The sequence below is a fragment of the Salvelinus alpinus genome, chromosome 8, assembly GCF_045679555.1.
Source record: "Salvelinus alpinus chromosome 8, SLU_Salpinus.1, whole genome shotgun sequence".
In the NCBI taxonomy this organism is placed as follows: Eukaryota; Metazoa; Chordata; class Actinopteri; order Salmoniformes; family Salmonidae; genus Salvelinus; species Salvelinus alpinus.
Window position 1 is genome coordinate 37,853,563 of NC_092093.1, and position 21,480 is coordinate 37,875,042.

The following is a 21,480-nucleotide window of genomic DNA, read 5'->3' on the forward strand; positions in this document are numbered from 1 at the left end:
TTGAGACGTATCTATAACTTGATTGGAGTCCACCTGTGGTAAATTCAATTGATTGGACATGATTTGGACAGGCACACACCTGTCTATATAAGGTACCTCAGATGACAGTCTATGTCAGAGCAAAAACCAAGCCATGAGGCTGAAAATTTTTTGCGTAGAGCTCTGAGACAGGATTGTTGAGGCACAGATCTGGGGAAAGGTACCAAAACATTTCTGCAGTATTGAAGGTCCCCAAGAACACAGTGGCTCCATCATTCTTAAATGGAAGAAGTTGGGAACCACCAAGACTCTTTCTAGAGCTGGCCGCCCAGCCAAACTGAGCAATCGGGGGGGAAGGGCCTTGATCAGGGAGGTTACCAAGAACCCTATGGTCACTCTGAAAGAGCTCCAGAGTTCCTCTGTTTGGATGGTTGTCCTTCTGGAAGGTTTTCCCATCTCTGCAACACTCCACCAATCAGGCCTTTATGGTGGAGTGGCCAGATGGAAGCCACTGTTCAGTAAAAGGCACATGACAGCTCGCTTGGAGTTTGCCAAAAGGCACCTAAAGGACTCTCAGACCATGAAAAACAAGATTCTCTGCTCTGATGAAACCAAGTTGAACTCTTTGGCCTGAATGCCAAGCGTCATGTCTGGAGGAAACCTGGCACCATTCCTACGGTGAAGCATGGTGGTGGCAGCATCATGCTGTGGGGATGTTTTTCAGCGGCAGGGACTGGGAGACTAGTCAGGATCGAGGCAAAGATGAACAGAGCAAAGTACAGAGATCCTTAATGAAAACCAGCTCCAGAGTGCTCAGGACCTCAGACTTGGGCAAAGGTTCACCTTCCAACAGGACAACAACCTTAAGCACACAGCCAAATGAATGCAGGAGTGGCTTCGGGATAAGTCTCTGAATGTCCTTGAGTGGCCCAGCCAGAGCACGGACTTGAACCCGATCGACCATCTCTGGAGAGATCTGAAAATGGCGGTGCAGCGACGCTCCCCATTCAACCTGACAGAGCTTGAGAGGATCTGCAGAGAAGATTGGGAGAAACTCCCCAAATACAAGTGTGCCAAGCTTGTACCCAAGAAGACTGCCAAAGGTGCTTCAATAAAATACTGAGTAAAGGGTCAGAATAAAAAAAAAAAAAATTGTAATAAATTCGCAAACATTTCTAAATCTGTTTTTGCTGCTTTGTCATTATGGGGTATTCTGTGTTGGGGAAAACAATTGAATCAATTTTAGAATAAGGCTGCAACAAAATGTGGAAAAAGTCAAGGGTCCTGAATACTTTCCGACTGCACTGTGTATATGAGTGATGGGCTGTCTAGACATTATGGATAGAATATATAGTGTATATCTAAAGAATACATGGATAGAATGGTATATGTACATCAATAGTTGAATATGATGGCCTTGACTAGAATACAGTACATATGAAATGGGTAAACCTAAAAGTGACCAGTGTTCCATATCTATGTACATAGCGCAGCATCCTCTAAGGTGCAGGGATGAGTAACCGGGTGGTTGCCAGGTAGTGACAGTGATTAAGTTCAGGACAGGGTACTGGGTGTAGGCCGGCTAGTGATGGCAATTGGGCTGACCACATCACCCTCTAGAGAGCCCTGCGGTTGCGGACGGTGCAGTTGCCATACAAGGCAATGTGATACAGGATGCTCTCAATGGTGCATCTGTAAAAGTTTGAGAGTATTAGGGGGCAAGCCAAATTTCTTCAGCCTCCTGTTATTGAAGAGGCGCTGTTTGTCCTTCTTTACTACATGGTCGGTGTGGGTGGACCATTTCAGATTGTCAGTGACGTGTACGACAAGGAACTTCAAGCTTTGCACCTTCTCCACTGCGGCCCCGTTAATGTGGATAGGAGCGTGTTCCCTCTGCTGTCTCCTGAAGTCCACGATCAGCTCCTTCGTTTTGTTGACATTGAGGGAGAGGTTATTTTCCTGGCACCATGTAGCTAGGCCTACTGGTTATTTTCCTGGCACCATCTAGGCCTACTGGTTGTATGCATTTGGGATCTATCATCCCACAACTGTCCCAGAGTCAGTTTGTGCTATTTCTTTCTCTACAAGTTGACCAATAGCATAGGTCAACTTTTCTACTATGGGGGATAATAGACTAACAAGTACATTTAATTAAAAGCCAAAATTGTATTTATTTAACTAGGCAAGTCAGTTAAGAACAAATTCTTATTTACAATGATGGCCTACCAAAAGGCATCCTGCGGGGACGGGGGCTGGGAATAAAAAAAAAAAAAAAAAAAAATATCGGACAAAACATACATCACGACAAGAGACACACCACTACATAAAGAGACCCAAGACAACATAGCATGGCAGCAACACAACATGACAACATGGTAGCAGCACAACATGGCAGCAGCACAAAACATGGTACAAACATTATTGGGCAAAGACATCAGCACAAAGGGCGAGAAGGTAGAGACAACAATACATCAGGCGAAGCAGCCACAAATGTCAGTAAGAATGTCCATGACTGAAGCTTTGAATGAAGAGATGGAGATAAAAAAAAAATGTCCAGTTTGAGTGGTTTTTTGCAGCTCGTTCCAGTCGCTAGCTGCAGCGAACTGAAAAGAGCGACCCAGGGATGTGTGTGCTTTGGATACCTTTGACAGAATGTGACTGGCAGTATGGGTGTTGTATGTGGAGGATGAGGGCTGCAGTAAGTATCTCAGGGCGGAGTGTGGTCTAAGAGGGTTTTATATATAAGCATCAACCAGTGGGTCTTGCGAAGAGGTATAGCGAGATGACCAGTTTACAGAGGAGTAGGCTCATATAGCCTAATGAGCCTACTCCTGTCTATACAGAAATAAATAAATCAACAGAGACTGAGTTGAAACAAAATTGGCTTTATTATTTTCTTTTATTGACTATTATTCTTGTGACTTTCAGGTTCTGATAATCAAAGGTTGATTATCTACAAGGTCATGGGTTGGATGACTGTTTGGATATTTCACCAACGAGGTAGTGACAAACTATTTTGGTATTGGTTATTAAGGGTTACTAAGTGTGAGAAATACTTTGTTACGCCTTGATGAATACTGTACGTGGTTTTGAGAAACAACTTTCTTTTTGTGTTTCATGCTGGTAGTTGGAGAAATCAGTCCACTGCTCTTTATTATTTTCATTGAGGGTTATCAGTCTGAAGCTACAGTATATCAGTGTTTGATTGTATACATTGACTATTGAGGCACCATACTGTTGCTTTTGTTTTGGTGTGTTGACTATCAAGATTCCCGACTCTATACCACTGCTCCTAATGGATGAACATTGTTTATGTGAAACATTCTATAATTCTAAAGGAAGAATAGAAGAGACTGAGACACTTCATATGAATGGGTGGAATTAAACCAAAGAATTCTAAACGTTTATCTGGACTCACTGCATGGATTGATTAATAGAGGCCATGCTATTGCACTCTTATTACACTCTTATGCTTAGATTGTTATGAGTTTACTGGATGTACACTGAGTATACAAAACATTAAGAACACCTGCTCTTTCCATGACAGACTAACCAGGTGAATCCAGGTGAAAGCTATGATGCCTTATGGATGTCACTTGTTAAATCCACTTCAATCAGTGTAGATGAATGGGAGGAAGTGGGTTAAAGAAAGATTTTTAAGCCTTGAGACAATTGAGACATGGATTGTGTATGTGTGCCATTCAGAGGGTGAATGGGAAAGACAAAATATTGAATTGCCTTTGAACAGGTAATGGTAGTAGGTGCCAGGCGCACCAGTTTGTGTCAAGAACTGCAATGCTGCTGGGTTTTTCATGTTCAACAGTTTCCTGTGTGTATCAAGAATTGTCCACCACCCAAAGGACATCCAGCCAACTTGACACAACTGCTGGAAGGATGGTCAACATGGGCCAGCATCCCTGTGGAACGCTTTCGACACCTTGTATAGGTGCATTTACTTAAGTTCCATGGCATCAGGTAGACTGATTTCAGATGTGTCCATGTAAACAGGATTATTAGGGAAATTGATCTTCTTGCAAAGCATGTAAATGTTTTAACTATTATATTAATCTGACTATCCACAATAATCGTATTATTGTGTGCATGTAACCATACTCATTGTGATCTGTATCAGGGCTGACCATCACTGGCAATGCAGAGACTACAGCTTTGCCTTATTTTAATCTACAAAGCTAAATGACAAAGCACTAAATTAGCGCAGAGTTTTTTTCATATTGACTGTAGTGTTTTGTGTATTAACTGTATTAACTTTTCTTTTAATAAAGATAATTTAGCTAAGTGCATTCTGTCTTGAGTTTTTGGTTTCACTGCTTAGGGGTTTGTCACCTAAGCATCATTCTCCTTTGGCTGAGAATGATGGCTTTTGGAATCTAATGACCTCACCATGTCTGATCTTATGACAAAATGTGTCATTGTTTCAATTCTATAGAGCTAAGTTCTCTAAAAAATCATATTGGGGATATGTAATTCCTAAGGAACACGCCATGTTCAATTTCATAGTGGTATGACACAGCTCTAATGAATTTGGCATAATTGGCTCAAGGTGAAGGAGCAATTGTCATTTGAGAGAATGGAGAAAGACTATTCTGTAGAGGTACGGTTTGACAACTGATATTTAAAATGCTTTGCACGTGGCTTTCTCAACATGGACCTTATCAATCAAAACATGTTTCAAGGGTGAAAGTTTCCCACAGCATTGCTTATTATCCACAACGTGGAGATCTACAAGATATTAGACTAATAGTTCCAAGGACCTTACCATAGACTTGAGATGGTGTTGCACTTGGAGCAAGTCGTAATGACATGCATGAATCACATGTGATGTTGGGTTCGAAGAGTCCATGGAGCCCGAGGAGAGATGTAAGAAGGTAATACCTTTGACCCTTTGTCAATTCATACTTCCTCAATTCTCCCCGTCCTTCTCAAAAGCCATTGGAAAAGGTAATAGGGGAGGGCCTCCATCACTTTGCAATAATGTAGCTATGTTTTTCATTTTACTGTAGCAGCACAACTGAAGCAATGCAAATTGTGTTCCCTCCCTCCCCAGGTAGCTGTGGTCAAGCCCAAAAACCGAACAGTGGCAGGTGGAGCGCATGGGACTATAGTCCCCCAGAGGTTGCAAGTCCTACATCAGGCAGAACCTATCCAGGAACATCCTCCTGTTGACGTAATTCTGTTTTTAACCACAGCTACAAATTTAAAGTGAATACATTTTAGCTTTATTTTATTTCAATGGACAGTTTCCTGGACTATAATGCACTTTCAATGAAGATTGTGTCTTCCCTAGAAACCCCTAAAAAAAATCTTAAATTGTGTACCTTAGGTGCTAGTGAAATGCAATAGATGACCTGAAGGGGTGAAAGGTACTGGTAATTTACCAGGTATTTCTCTTGAAAGGCAGGTACCAGTTAATGAGCTGAACAGTACAGACCAAATTGTAGAAGAGCATGCACCTGAACGTGATTCCAGAACTGCGCTGGCTGAGTCAGAAGCCTCGAGCACCATAAGCCAACCAGTCAAACAGAAGACAGTCCCCATCAAGGATCAGGATCTCTTTATCTCAGACAGAGTCCGAAAGCGATTCAAATATTAAATTGGATGCATTGTTGGCCTCGTCTGACTCTACATCTGACTCATCTGAAATGTCTGACTCATGACTCTGACTTAATCTGAATCCAATTCATCTGACCCCGAGACAGAGGCATAAACCTGAATGAGATGAAATTAGCTCTAAGGATCAGTACTAGCACTGCATAATGTAATATGAAATTATGGTTGTCTTGTCCAGAATAATTTACATTTCTTTATGAAATTATGTGAAGCCTTGAAAAATAATGCTTTTGAAATGCTTATTTGTCTGGCTGTTCTGAAGATTACATAACTTGGGTCCACCTATAGTGCCGTCAGAAAGTATTCACACCCCTTGACTTCTCACATTTTGGTGTTACAAAGTGGGATTAACATGGATTTAATTGTCATTTTTGTTAACGATCTACACAAAATACTCTGTCAAAGTGGAAGAAAAATTCCACTTTTATACAGTATATTGATTAGATAAGTATTCAGCCCCCTGTCAAATCATGTTAGAATCACCTTTGGCAGTGATTACAGCTATGTGCCTTTCTTAACATGCTGACCAGACAGGACACGTCGCGTGCACCGCAAAATAAATTTAGAAATCCATGTTATTCAATTATTGCACCCACACTGCTCAGGCGCCAACGAGCGTCTGCGACGCCAAGGGATCAAATAGAACTAATTTCTATTTCTGACGCAGATCGCACTGCAAGTCTTGCCTCTCCCATCTCCTCATTGGTTTATAGAAGCAGGTACCCAGTGCCATCTCCTCATTGGTTATACCCACGTGGGTGATTGAAAGACAAAATGGTTTGCCGGTTGTCGTGGTAAGTGTAGATGCCATTCACCATATAAATTCAAAGATGAAAAAGCCTGGAAGGAGGAGAGATGACTAGAAACGATTCGGTTGGCCGTTGTATGTGGATTAATTGTCGGAGTATTGCCGGTTTGGGTTCTGTGTAAGAGCATTCCAAACCAGGATTGTACAACATTTGGCCATTATTCTTTAATCAAGCTCAGTCAAATTGGTTGTTGATCATTGCTAGACAAACATGTTCAGGTCTTTCCTAGATTTAAGCAGATTTAAGTCAAAACTAACTTGGTAAGCAACTCCAGTTTAGATTTGGCCTTCTGCTTTAGGTTATTGTCCTGTTGAAAGGGGAATTCATCTCCCAGTGTCTGGTGAAAAGCAGACTGTACTAGGTTAACCTTTAGGATTTTGCCTGTGGGGGGGGTTAAACCTAAATTTATTTAGGCTTGCCATAACAAATTTACGCAGTATGTCAAAAAACAAATTCCACTAACCATTTTGGGGTATTGTGTATAGGTCAGTGACAAAAAAAATCTATATTTAATCAATTCAAAATTCAGGCTGTAAAACAAAACGTGGAAAAAGTCAAGGGGTGTGAATACTTTCTAAATGCACTGTACACTTTCATTTGGGTCCATATGCCCCAATACCTTTTCTTGTGCGAATAACTAATTCATGGGACATGAAGAGTGATGAAGATAGCTATGATGCCTTAAATATTTAACACCTTTGTCTCCGTTTGTTCTGGACAAATACATTTACTATGTATTAGGGATTTGCGTCAATTCAAATCTGGTATCAGGACAAAATGTGATTCAGCGTCACCGAACATACTTTAAGTATTTTTATTAAACTCAAGCGATAAATGGTAAATGCAATTTTCATATATACGGGTTCTCTGTATCACCTCGCAGGGCAGAACAGAGAACTGGCAGGATGTAAGTAAACAGCTGTTCTTATACGGTGATAGACGTAGTTCCAACCCGTCTGTTGGCCTATCACAGTAGAGGCTGAGCGTGGTTTAAACTTGCTCAGCCTATCGCCGGCGCTCAGACTGGTCCCAGCCTCTTGGCGCTCCTTGGTGTCCGGCGCTGTTTCTATGTAGATTATGCTCCCACACCCCAGAGACTGAGGTCAGACAGTTCTGTAACATTGTTTGAGCTATTTGCACCTGCATAGAAAGCATACTGTTCTCACTCAAGGTTAACCACAGCTTCTCAGCACACTATCTGGGGCACAATGTTACTTTCAGCACACACACACAGGCGCCCAGGCTAACAGTTACTAATATTATATCACATGTGATATAGTATTGGGTTATAGTGCAATAAACACAGATCCTCACATATGCCATTGCTTCTGTTCTGTGCCAAAATGTGCATGCTCCCAGTCCAGCGAAAATACAACAGCCCGTGGTTAGCGGTTGCTGAAACCCCATATATGTGGAAGCACTCGGAGCGCACGTCATTAGTTACCACAGCTACAAAGTCATAAACCCCGCCCATTTCTACCAAATCTATTTTTCAAATCTGACTTTAAATCTAACCACATGCCTAACCTAAATCGAGATCAAAACGTATGTTTTCATTATTTATAGTCAGTTTTGACTTTGTGGCTGAGGTAACTAGTGACAACACTCGCAGCGTCAGTCAACTAGCCGCCATTTCGCATTATCCGGACAGGAGCCTGACCTAACCTTATGCCGGGAATCGTAGTTTTTATTTTTTTTAAACACCCTGAAATCAGACAAAATCGGCAACGTGCACCTTGGTGAACTATCGAATGGTAAGTATTTACATGTGTTAAATGGTGAATTCACGCGGATAATTGACTTTTGTTCTGGCTGTGTTTTTAAAACAATGTGGAAAGTGGTTAGCTAGCTAAGTAACGTTAACAACGTTACTCCTAAGAGTCCTACTCGACATTTTGAAAATTAATTCCAGAGTTTGCTAGATATTTTGCGCCTGGAGACCAGGCCGGCGCCAATGGAGTAGTTCCACTAACGTTGCGGAAGCGGTGTGACATTTCAGACGAGAAACGCATGACAAAGGTTAATTAACGTTCGCTAGCTAGCTTATTCGCTTTAGCTAGCAACCGGTTACGTAGAACTATAGCTAGCATTGGCTACGCGGCGTGGATGTCTCGTGTATGGGCTGGTTAACGGGATTGCAAACACGGAAGTCTTAACATCGTTAGTTAAGTCAATTACATTTAACTGACATTCAAGCATTTCTTGGCTAACTATTTAACTAACGTTAATTGTTTCCAATTACGTTACAGTAACGTAGTTAAGCTGCACTCGCTGGCTTGTTTAGCAATGCATTGGAAGCTAATTAAGTAGCAGACCGTATGAGCTTCGCCAGAAAAAATATCGTTGTGCACAAAAGCACATGTAACGTTAACTACAGTAAGTAACTAGTTGGTTCTGCTCGAATTGGTAGTCCAACAACTCAAACCAAATGTTAGCGAGCTAACTGAATGTAGTTAATGGTAAACCAATGACTCCCAATTAAGTTAAGTAGCAATATGTTCAGTATAATGCCTGGTGTCCTGACAAATTGTTCAGGCACTATAGTAGCTAGCTAAAACAAGACCATCGACGTAACATAACTGATGGCTTTTATCACGTTAGCTATTTGTCTTCATTGTAGTAGTTTCGTGATTAGCATGAGCATAGGTGGGTTGATTTGTCACCTGTGCACTAAACTTGCCAGGACAATGAATTAAATGCTTCTCTGTATGCAATGTTGCGTGGAAACCCGACGTTTAATTACATTTAATTCTAAAAGTTGGACAGAAATTAGCTTTTGAATCAGTCCCGAATGTTGAATAAAATTATATTTTAACATACTTTACCGGTTGGTCTTTTTGGCATTAGGAATGTATAATGACATCAACTTTTCAGAGCGCTGGTAGTGCATTCATATTCTAGAGGCTAAAGAAACGCACACCTTTAGGCGAGGTGCTGGCTAGGGGAGTGGAACACTTGAGAAAATAAAGGAGAGCCGCACAACCTAGGAGCTCAGATGCAAAAATATTTATGGCTAACGTTTCGACACACAAGCTGTCTTCATCAGGGTATAATGACAAACACTGCGGGATGACTCATTTATATAGTGTCAAAAGACACACAGGTGTCTGTAATCATGGCCGGGTGTGGCCTGATATCATTGGTTAATTCTCATATTAAAATAGCATACAAAAAAACATAAATGGATAGTTTACGATCATAGATACAATTTGGCTACATAAGTCTACAAACATTTACAATATCATAATCACAAGAATGGCTTCAGATCAAAGTCTGAAGGGTCTTTAAATTAAAGATCCAAGCAGCCTCTCGTTTTAACAATAAATTGTCGAGATCACCCCCTTTCCTAGGGAGGGTGACATGTTCGATGCCAATATAACGTAGAGACGAAATCGAGTGGTTTTCTTCCAAAAAGTGGGCCGCAACTGGTATGTCGAGTTTTTGCGCCTAATGGTGCAACGATGCTCCAAGATGCGTACTTTTAATTCGCGCTTTGTTTTACCCACATCATTTTTTACCACAAGGACAAGTTATAAGATAAATAACTGCCTTAGTGGAGCACGTGATAACACCTTTAATTGGGATCTGTTTCCCTGTTTGGGGGTGTTTGAAGGATCTACATTTATAAGTGCCATTACATTGAGCACAGCCAGTTTCCATCCAGTTGGGGAGCAAATACACGTTGTGCAGGGATATCTTGGGGTGGTAAATCAGAGTTTACCAGTTGATCTCTGAGGTTTCTGCCCCGCGAGAATACGGGGGCAGAAAACACATTACCGATACTATCATCGGATCTTAGAATGTGCCAATGTTTGTGAATGATTCTCTTAATTTGTTCAGAGCACTTTGAATAGCGGGTAGTTAGAACGCAAGAATGCTTATTTTTGCAAGACTGACCTTGAAAAAGGTCACGTCTCGTTTTGTTTTGAATTGAATTTTCTCAATGGCAGTATTAATCTGACCATTTTTGTACCCCCTCCCCTTGAATTTTCTTTGCGTCTCAGCCATATTTCTGTTGAAATCTGATTGTTTTTTACAAATTCTTTTGATTGACAGAATTGGCTGTAGGGCAAACTGTTTTTCAAGGGAAGTGGGTGACAACTATCAGCCCTCAACAAACTTACGATCAATATACCGTTTCCAAATACTTATGTTAGGCACGAATTTGTTTTTGAAAGAATTGGAAATAGAATGTTTCTCAATGTAACCCACATACAAATTAGCATAGTTAGGAGCCATGGGGGATCCCATAGCAGTACCCTTCGCCTGAAATTAAGAAATCATTCACCTGAAGCATGCGCACAATATAAAAAAGATATGCAGGAGATGCATGCATGCTTGTTGAGCTCGTTTACATGGTTCTGTGCATGCTTCAGAGATCTGAACACTACCAGCACTTTACAGAGTTGATGTAATTGTACATTCCTGTGAATATATTGTCTCATAATTGCTGCCGACAAAAGGACCCACTGCACAGACAAACGTTAAAGTACGTTAAAATATAATTTTATTAAACACTCTGGCTTGTAGAGGGAGGAAACTTTCCTGATTCAAACACTCATTTCTACCCGACATAGTATTAAATGCAATTCAACTTTGGATATCCAGGCAAGCAATGATGATATGCCTGAATGCTATGTTTTGCTTATTTGAATTGGCTAAGTGCAGTAGGTGCTTAAGTTATTGGAACAGTCATTCAAATAATTTTACTCATCATTGCATTAAACAGATGGCGACCGATCAGATGACCGATCATGTAAATGGGAATGGTACAGAGGAACCAATAGACATAACTGAAGTGGACACAACTACAGCTGAAGTTATCCATTCAGACAATTTCCAGACTTTATTAGATGCTGGTTTACCACAGAAAGTTGCAGAAAAACTAGATGCAATTTACATATCAGGTAAGTGCATGTTATGCATAACCTAACTGTTTTTTGTTGTTGTCATGTTCTTCCTTTTTAGTTTGTATTTCTATTAGAAACCTGTATTTATTTACCTTTGCAACTTTGTGTGATATATTTACAAACAAAGCTATCCCCACCATAACAAAGAACAAAGAACTGTGAATTTGAATCCATTGTTTCTGGGTGGAGTTGACGAGCTTTGCTATGGCTAACAATAATTCTGCTAATAGGCTATGCATGTATAAACTACACATTGACACATCCAGCCCAAAGCGGGAGCTTTAAAATATGCTTTGTTGTTGCTAACCAAAGTTTCCGGAGCATGTCTTTATTTAAGGATGGAACTCTGCGAATCCTGGGGGGAGGGTGTTGTGTTGTTGTCTTGATATGGTCTCCGGGGGGAGCAAAAGAAAAGCGTAGGGGGGGTGTTCAGATGTCTGAATTGACTTGTGCATGTACAGCTGACCTGGTTCATGCAGTAGGATTAATGCTTTGGTTGTCCGTGCAGTTAGTGAGATACTTTTTCCCTCCTTTGATGAGCTTGTTCGTGTGTATTTCCTTGGTTTCTGTAAGCATAAATCATTATTCTTCAAATTTTATAATGTACAACTAGCCTGACTGGTTGCTATTTCTAGCAATGGTGACAATTTTTTTTTTTTTTGGTTGTCCACATGATGATCTCTATACTCAAATACTGGAGCAACTCAACATTGCTGTGATGGTTTACCGCTAAGATCTGATTGGACATAATCCCATGAGTTCTTTGTGATTTCATTGGCAAACAGTGGTTATATTTGAAATGTCACCCTTCTACAGGCCTGGTAGCGCACAGTGACCTAGATGAAAGGGCTATTGAAGCATTGAAAGAATTTAACGAAGAAGGTGCTCTACAAGTCCTGCTTGATTTTAAGGAAAGTGATCTGTCGCATGTGCAAGTAAGTGGCCGCTGCGTTACACTTAGTTGAGGATTATTTAATGAAACGCAGGGAGTACTAAAAGCGTAAACTTTCCTTTTCAGAACAAAAGTGCCTTCCTCTGTGGAGTAATGAAGACTTATAGACAGAGGGAGAAGCAAGGGACCAAAGTTTCAGATCCCACGAAAGGACCAGATGAGGCGAAAATAAAAGTATGTCAACACCAGGAAGGAAGTTTACTCTTTGTAGAGATGAAGGCATGCCTCTTTTCCAATATCTTGGCATAGCAGATTGTAAGAGTCTTGCTCATTTGTTGGCAGACTTGATCTTGACTTAGCTCGTCAGAGTATTATACCAATGTTACAAAAGTCTGTCAGTTTCGGCTACGCGGTCACATTTTTTGCATAGCTGATTTATTGTGGTTGTGTGAAAAATCAAGCGGTGTCTGTGTGTGGTTACAGCAACATGAAATATTTTTATTTTGATAATGACAGGCTCTGCTTGATAGAACCATCTATACACTTGATGTGACAACGGGTCAGCGGAAGTATGGAGGCCCCCCCCCTGAGTCTGTGTATTCAGGTGCTCAACCCACTATTGGAACAGAGGTAAGGTCTTTATCTTTCAGTGAACAAACACTTTTGAATAAGACCATCAAATGTCGACAAATCTCTGTTTGGCCTTATGATGACGTTTGTAATTCTGGAGTGACTCTTGTTACACTGAGAGCTTACCGCTAAGATCTGACTGGGCCAAAAAAAAAAAAAAAAAAATACCGCTCGTCTCCTTGATTCCCATAAATATTTTACATTTCCAGAACTGACCACTTTCTTAGCTGCTCACAAATGTTTTTTCATGACTTGTTTCATGACCTCCCTTTGCAGATATTTGTTGGGAAAATTCCTCGAGACTTGTTTGAGGATGAGCTGGTGCCCCTCTTTGAGAAGGCGGGACCTATCTGGGATCTACGTCTAATGATGGACCCCCTGAGTGGCTTGAACAGGGGCTACGCCTTTGTTACCTTCTGCACTAAAGAGGCTGCCTCGGAGGCTGTAAACCTGGTCAGTGTATCCCCATGCTTCCAGTTATGGTCTGTCTCTTCAGCCTATCAGTCAGTTTGGAAGTATGAACTTTGGCATAGTCTGTGCCATGGCTGTTTCATATTTATCCTTGTCACACTGGTTGATGAGTTCCTCTTTCCCCAGTGTAATAATCATGAAATACGCCCCGGCAAACACATTGGAGTGTGTATATCTGTTGCCAATAACCGGCTGTTCGTCGGCTCCATCCCCAAGAGTAAAACGAAAGAACAGATTGTGGAGGAGTTTGCTAAAGTCACAGGTAAGAAAGATCTTTGTTTATGGGTGAGATGGGCACTTTTCATTTGATTATGTCAACAACAGGTCTTGTAGTTGTAACTAAATACATGATCACATTTTGCTCAAACCTCGCTTAACTTTTTCTATTTCTAACAGAGGGTCTTAATGATGTCATACTGTACCATCAGCCAGATGACAAAAAGAAGAACAGAGGTTTTTGCTTTTTGGAATACGAGGACCATAAAACTGCTGCTCAGGCCAGACGCAGGCTAATGAGTGGCAAGGTGAAAGTGTGGGGGAACATGGTTACTGTGGAATGGGCAGACCCCATCGAGGACCCAGATCCAGAGGTTATGGCCAAGGTAAGTGATCTGCTGACTACAAAGTGATGAAACACTGGAGAAACAAGGTGTTATGTCCCAAAGGGCACTTAATTCCCTATATAGTGCACTGCTTTTGACCAGGGCCCATTGGACCTGCTCAAAAGTAGTGCACTGTATACAGTGCCTTCAGAATGTATTCATACCCCTCGACTTATTCCACGTTTTCTTACAGCCAGAATTCAAAATGGATTAAATAGATGTCTCACACATCTGCACACAATACCCCATAATGACAAAGTGAAAACACGTTTTTAGAAATGTTTGCAAATTTATTGAAAATGACAGCCGGTATCACATTTTCATATGTAGTCGCACCCATGTTATAACCACCTTTGGCACAGATTTGCAGCTGTGAGTATTTCTGGGTAAGTCTCTAAGAGCTGTGCACACCTGGATTGTACAATATTTGCACATTATTATTTGTAATATTCTTCAAACTCTGTCAAGTTGGTTGTTGATCATTGCTGGACAGCCATTTTCAAGTCTTGCCATAGATTTTCAAGCTGGTTTTAAGTCAAAACTGTAACTGTAAGCAACACTGGAGATTTTCATTTGATATATTTCCAACCTGAAGTCTCGCTTTATAGGCTTGCAGTTGATGCTTGATCAACCTTGGATGTCTTTCAATTAACACAATACAACCACTAGTCTTTAAGTGGGTGCAGATCACACTGATGCCTGTGTGTAACCCATGTAGTTGAAGTTCTTAACACGTTTCCCATTGTGCATTTCAACCCACAGGTCAAAGTTTTGTTTGTACGAAACCTTGCGAACAGTGTTACGGAAGAAATACTTGAAAAATCCTTCGGCCAGTTTGGGAAACTGGAGCGAGTGAAAAAGCTGAAAGATTACGCCTTCGTTCACTTTGATGAGAGGGACGCTGCAGTCAAGGTACTTTATATTGAGTGATAATATAATGAGAATACACTGTGGTAAGTAAATGACATTGAGGGTGTGTAATTGTATGATGACTGTAGTTTGCCATCATCTCCACAGGCGTTGGCTCAAATGAATGGCAAAGTTCTGGAAGGAGAGCACATTGACATAGTCTTTGCAAAGCCCCCCGATCAGAAGAGGAAGGAACGCAAAGCTCAGAGACAAGCAGCCAAAACAAACATGTAAGACATGTCTTTATAAAATATATTTTTTGCGCCCAATTTGAAATTGGTGCATGACTGATTGATTCTAAAGCCTTGTTTACACTGCAGGCCCTAATGTTCACATCTGTTTTGTTTTTCAAATCTGTTTTGAAGTACTGACTGTCAAAATGGCAAGGTACAAGTGACCAAATCAGATTTGTGGGTGTTTAGATGGAAGTTATTTGCTGACATGGCTATGCTAGTTGTCATAGTAATGACGGGTGTGTGTGCAGTGGTGTAGGCTGTTTTGGCGGTGCTTGTGCTTCCTATCAATCATTTGTTTGTAAACAGTTAACAAGCTAGTTACCTACAGTTTGTTCTTGTCAAACTGTCAACAGAGCAGCTAACAAGCAACAAGATGTGCCTAATAACAGTCTAAAAAAACATTTGGGGGCAAATAAATCATATTTTACCATTCAGAAAAGTCGCATGGCCAGGAATCAGATTTGTATCTGATTTCAAACCACCTACGAAGGTGGTTTAAAATCAAAGTTTATTTGTCACATGTGCCGAATACAACGGGTGTAGACCTTACAGTGAAATGCTTACTTACAGGCTCTAACCAACAATGCAAAAAAGGTATTAGGTGAACAATAGTTAAGTAAAGAAATAAAAACAACAGTAAAAAGACAGTGTAAAATAACAGTAGCGAGGCTATACACAGAAGTGAGGCTATAACAGTAGCGAGGCTACATACGGGCACCGGTTAGTCAGGCTGATTGAGGTAGTATGTACATGTAGATATGGTTAAAGTGACTGCATATATGATAAACAGAGAGTAGCAGTAGCGTAAAAGAGGGGTTGGCGGGTGGTGGGTGGCGGGACACAATGCAGATAGCCCGGTTAGCCAATGTGCGGGTGCACTGGTTGGTCGGGCCAATTGGGGTAGTATGTACATGAATGTATATATGAAGGTTTGAAATGTGTGTTGAATTATCTGATTCCATGTGATTTTTGGCTGTTCAGCCTGCAGGAAAAGTAACAGATTCTAATGTGATATGTATGAAAATTGGATTTGAGTCACTTTAAACTGCCAGTGTGAACAAGGCTTTAGTCATCAAATCAGAACAATGAGTCCATGTGTGTTCAGTGCCTTGAACATTTTTGTCAGGTTCTGCTTGTTTCTCCCATAGGTATGATGATGATGATTATTATTACAACTACGGCCCCCCTCAGTTGCCCCCTCCCACAAGAGGCGGCCGAGGTAGGGGAGGTTATTCTTACCCACCCGACTATTATGGCTACGATGATTACTACGATTATTATGGTTATGATTACCCCAACTACCGCGGGGAATACGACTACGACTACTACGGCTATGATGACTTTCAGGCTCCCGCTAGAGGAAGAGGGGGCAGAGGTGCACGGGGGGCATCCCCAGCCAGAGGCAGGCCAGGCGCTCCCAGGGGCAGAGGTGGCTTTTCCCCTCGTGGTGGTCCAGGATCAAGCAGAGGAGGTGTGCAACAGAGAGGCCGCGGCGGGGTACGTGGTGCGAGGGGTGACCGCGGTGGAAATGTAGGAGGAAAGCGCAAAGCTGATGGGTACAACCAGCCAGATTCCAAGCGGCGCCAGACCAATAATCAGAACTGGGGCTCTCAACCCATTGCTCAGCAACCGCTCCAAGGTGGTGATCGTTCTGGTAACTATGGTTACAAATCTGACAACCAGGAGTTTTATCAGGATTATTTTGGGCAACAGTGGAAGTAGAACATTAGGGCTTTAATTCCAAATCCTTTTTTAGAGACTTGATCTGATTGGCCCTAAATCCATATAGTTGCCTCACTTTTTTCCCAATTTGGTGACATCTGGCAAGATTTATTTTGTATATATTTTAATAATCCGCTTGGATTTGAACAGTAGTCACACTTCCAACTGTTTTTGGCTAACTGGTTTTTATTCTTTCAAAGTTGATTAATGCGATTTCCATAATCAGGTTTAAACATTTAAAAATGTGCAATCATGTGATCCAGCTGTTTTTATTTGGCTGTAGTTTTATGTATGTTTTTAGTGATTCCATGTTTTAAGTAGCTAACAGCAACTAAACTAATGTCTCCTAAACATGTACCTATTTAAAACAAATGAAACCACAATTTGTATGTTACAGAAGATAATGCTAGGAAATGGCGTGTCTTGTAAAAAATCAAAGAAGGAAAAAAAAAGACTAGTCCTATTTATTGGGCTTTACATTTTGGCTTGTATTTTTTTGCTATTTGTCTGCTTTAATAAACATACACGCAGAAGTGTACAAAACCTCAAATTGTGTTTCAAATTCATGTTTCGGAAAATTCTCTTCAAATTACCTTCAAATTTAAGGCTCCTTGTGGAAGAAAATAACTAAAGGTTTGCCTATGTTTGCCACGTGCAGCAACTTCACTTTTGCATTCCATAAAAAAATGTATTACTTATTTCAGTAGTCGGCTTATTCCACAATTGAAGTGTTACGTATGTGTAGAGACGTTCTCCATTTGAGTTAAGTTTTTTGATTCGAGACCGTATCTCAAAAATTCTCGATTTAGATTTCACAATTTCGTAGCCCAAATTAAATGGATTCCCGTTTTAAAGAAATGTCATAAAGTGGAGTCTTTCTCTGATGGCCAGTTCAAATATATCCCTTTGGCTATTAAAAAATTAGTCTGTGAAGATGTTCTTGTCCCCGAAGGCTCTATCTCAAATTGAGCAACGATGGGAATAATTGTCATGCATGAACTGTCTGTACATAGTGCTTGTAGTTTGGACATAACCCCCAATCTTTCCATATCCCAACCACTTGACTGGTCACCTTTAAAATAACACAGCAAGGCCACTGTTCTGCTCTACCTTTTCCTGACGGCATAGCCTTGTTGCATGTGAAGCTGAAGGGTGTAGACGTCTTGGTGAATGACTAGAACCCTTTGCTTTTTCCTTACTCAAGTTAATTTGTTTGTCTTTAATGTGCATTGGACTGTGTTCTGTAGTTACTTGTGGGTAGCTAGCTGGATGTTATGTGGTCATCTGTTGTGATCTATCTTCTAATTGCGTCCTTTTGTTACCTGACTAGCAGGGAAAAGGGGTCGAGGCCGGTCCTGACCTGTCACTATGAAGACTGACCTGCTATGTGGGGTTATACTGGAAGCTGCCAATTGAAGTGATGGTAAGGTCAACTCAATGGTCCAATGATATTCCAACTTTACAGGAGCATATCTGCCAGATTAGAAGATAATCAAAAGGGCAAACTCAAGACACTTGTTGCTTGGACTTTTTAGACCGTTGCTGCAAATAGGGTTTTCACACCTCTGAAAACCTCTCTCAAAGCTAAGGATCGGGATCATATTCTGCACATATTATTTTACATGCGCATGTTCTTTTACGCACACTTTGTAGCTGCTGCTCACACTCCCCTCACGTTTCTCTTTTTACTCACCCTCTTTTGGGCCATGCTGATGTAGCCTATGTCTTTCTCATATTTCTGAACAGCTGAAATAACCCCCAAGTGATTTGATCTAACGTTCCCCAAAATATATTATGAAGGCTGTACAACCATTGTCTGTTGTAACGGATATTGCAGTTGCACAAGCAGGACACAGTCCTTACACATTCATTCCATTGGAGAAAAAACTGTCAGGTTTTTGTGTGAAGTAGGCTAAGGCTTTATAGTCATATCGTAGCCACTAGCCAGAGTTCCTGGGGGGGAAAAGAACACTACTACTTTGTCTGCCTGTCTGCCTCCTGCTTAGCCAATGCTTGTAATGATGAGAAAATAACATTAAATCGCTAACTAGACTGTGTCTCTGTGTCTTGCTTGTGTTTCATATGCTGCCTAAATAGCTGCATGGAACTACCCACTTGAGTTTTGCTTTGGGGCAAAAAATGATCTGCGTTTCAACCACACCCAGACCCTACTAACTACTAATTTGCGTTTCAATTATCATGCAAGTACCGCACGAGTAAGCGGCCTAGCTGTTCCAACTCTGGACAGTTGAGCATGTATTTTGACCCGTAACCAGTGTCTGACAATGGGCGAGTGTTTTGCATCGCCCGGCGCGTTTATTATTGCTTGCGTCGTTTTGTCAACTACTGCTTAGACTGCATACTATTTGTCATAATCTTCATAGTATGCTGCCATATCGTAGCGATGATTGCTGGAAAAAATAACTAGCCAATGTTTGCGATGAGAAAATAACATTAAATCACTATTTTGACTGCCTGTGTTTGATATTCTTGCCTAAGTAGCTGCATGTTTAACTCGGCAACTAAAAAGAACATGGACTCGCTAGACTGCTTATGTTTGCAACAGACAACTGTTACATTTACATTTACATTACATTTAAGTCATTTAGCAGACGCTCTTATCCAGAGCGACTTACAAATTGGTGCATTCACCTTATGATATCCAGTGGAACAACCACTTTACAATAGTGCATCTAACTCTTTTAAGGGGGGGGGGTTAGAAGGATTACTTTATCCTATCCTAGGTATTCCTTAAAGAGGTGGGGTTTCAGGTGTCTCCGGAAGGTGGTGATTGACTCCGCTGACCTGGCGTCGTGAGGGAGTTTGTTCCACCATTGGGGTGCCAGAGCAGCGAACAGTTTTGACTGGGCTGAGCGGGAACTGTACTTCCTCAGAGGTAGGGAGGCGAGCAGGCCAGAGGTGGATGAACGCAGTGCCCTTGTTTGGGTGTAGGGCCTGATCAGAGCCTGAAGGTACGGAGGTGCCGTTCTCCTCACAGCTCCGTAGGCAAGCACCATGGTCTTGTAGCGGATGCGAGCTTCAACTGGAAGCCAGTGGAGAGAGCGGAGGAGCGGGGTGACGTGAGAGAACTTGGGAAAGTTGAACACCAGACGGGCTGCGGCGTTCTGGATGAGTTGTAGGGGTTTAATGGCACAGGCAGGGAGCCCAGCCAACAGCGAGTTGCAGTAATCCAGACGGGAGATGACAAGTGCCTGGATTAGGACCTGCGCCGCTTCCTGCGTGAGGCAGGGTCGTACTCTGCGAATGTTGTAGAGCATGAACCTACAGGAACGGGTCACCGCCTTGATGTTAGTTGAGAACGACAGGGTGTTGTCCAGGATCACGCCAAGGTTCTTAGCACTCTGGGAGGAGGACACAATGGAGTTGTCAACCGTGATGGCGAGATCATGGAACGGGCAGTCCTTCCCCGGGAGGAAGAGCAGCTCCGTCTTGCCGAGGTTCAGCTTGAGGTGGTGATCCGTCATCCACACTGATATGTCTGCCAGACATGCAGAGATGCGATTCACCACCTGGTTATCAGAGGGGGGAAAGGAGAAGATTAATTGTGTGTCGTCTGCATAGCAATGATAGGAGAGACCATGTGAGGATATGACAGAGCCAAGTGACTTGGTGTATAGCGAGAATAGGAGAGGGCCTAGAACAAAGCCCTGGGGGACACCAGTGGTGAGAGCACGTGGTGCGGAGACAGATTCTCGCCACGCCACCTGGTAGGAGCGACCTGTCAGGTAGGACGCAATCCAAGCGTGGGCCGCGCCGGAGATGCCCAGCTCGGAGAGGGTGGAGAGGAGGATCTGATGGTTCACAGTATCAAAGGCAGCCGATAGGTCTAGAAGGATGAGAGCAGAGGAGAGAGAGTTAGCTTTAGCAGTGCGGAGCGCCTCCGTGACACAGAGAAGAGCAGTCTCAGTTGAATGACTAGTCTTGAAACCTGACTGATTTGGATCAAGAAGGTCATTCTGAGAGAGATAGCAGGAGAGCTGGCCAAGGACGGCACGTTCAAGAGTTTTGGAGAGAAAAGAAAGAAGGGATACTGGTCTGTAGTTGTTGACATCGGAGGGATCGAGTGTAGGTTTTTTCAGAAGGGGTGCAACTCTCGCTCTCTTGAAGACGGAAGGGACGTAGCCAGCGGTCAAGGATGAGTTAATGAGCGAGGTGAGGTAAGGGAGAAGGTCTCCGGAAATGGTCTGGAGAAGAGAGGAGGGGATAGGGTCAAGCGGGCAGGTTGTTGGGCGGCCGGCCGTCACAAGACGCGAGATTTCATCTGGAGAGAGAGGGGAGAAAGAGGTCAAAGCACAGGGTAGGGCAGTGTGAGCAGAACCAGCGGTGTCGTTTGACTTAGCAAACGAGGATCGGATGTCGTCGACCTTCTTTTCAAAATGGTTGACGAAGTCATCAGCAGAGAGGGAGGAGGGGGGAGGAGGGGGAGGAGGATTCAGGAGGGAGGAGAAGGTGGCAAAGAGCTTCCTAGGGTTAGAGGCAGATGCTTGGAATTTAGAGTGGTAGAAATTGGCTTTAGCAGCAGAGACAGAAGAGGAGAATGTAGAGAGGAGGGAGTGAAAGGATGCCAGGTCCGCAGGGAGGCGAGTTTTCCTCCATTTCCGCTCGGCTGCCCGGAGCCCTGTTACAACCGACAAAGTTTGTACGAACATGATGGCTGCATGTAACACCCCT

The 21,480-nt window shown here is 42.3% G+C and overlaps 1 protein-coding gene and 1 long non-coding RNA gene across 8 annotated transcripts; one reads left to right on the top strand and one right to left on the bottom strand.

The window, feature by feature from the left end:
- Positions 1-7,215: 7,215 nt before the first annotated feature.
- Positions 7,216-7,859, bottom strand: LOC139582266 (uncharacterized). Its single transcript, XR_011676319.1, has 2 exons — positions 7,731-7,859; positions 7,216-7,556 (listed from the first exon to the last, which is right to left on the bottom strand). It is a non-coding gene; the product is annotated as an uncharacterized lncRNA (long non-coding RNA).
- A 71-nt stretch (positions 7,860-7,930) lies between these two features.
- LOC139582261 (heterogeneous nuclear ribonucleoprotein Q-like) lies at positions 7,931-18,840 on the top strand. Of its 7 annotated transcripts, none has more exons than XM_071412277.1 (12): positions 8,019-8,170; positions 11,146-11,323; positions 12,143-12,261; positions 12,345-12,452; positions 12,735-12,848; positions 13,125-13,301; positions 13,446-13,581; positions 13,716-13,921; positions 14,684-14,833; positions 14,939-15,060; positions 16,215-16,720; positions 18,119-18,840. In XM_071412277.1, exons 1-12 carry the CDS (start codon positions 8,168-8,170, stop codon positions 18,145-18,147), a joined length of 1,848 nt encoding a protein of 615 aa, XP_071268378.1. In that variant the 5' UTR covers positions 8,019-8,167; the 3' UTR covers positions 18,148-18,840. The 7 variants fall into 7 exon arrangements, with proteins under 7 accessions (XP_071268377.1, XP_071268378.1, XP_071268379.1 ...); XM_071412278.1 differs by having other exon boundaries at positions 18,122-18,840; XM_071412279.1 differs by having other exon boundaries at positions 16,215-16,705.
- The last annotated feature ends 2,640 nt before the right edge of the window (positions 18,841-21,480 follow it).

What these genes read in the sequence shown, in the direction of transcription:
- LOC139582261 (XM_071412276.1), top strand. An exon ending in GGAGTTTGCTAAAGTCACAG is followed by an intron (nt 13,582 to 13,715) that starts GTAAGAAAGATC and finishes TATTTCTAACAG; the next exon opens with AGGGTCTTAATGATGTCATA. An exon ending in AGAGGGACGCTGCAGTCAAG is followed by an intron (nt 14,834 to 14,938) that starts GTACTTTATATT and finishes TCATCTCCACAG; the next exon opens with GCGTTGGCTCAAATGAATGG.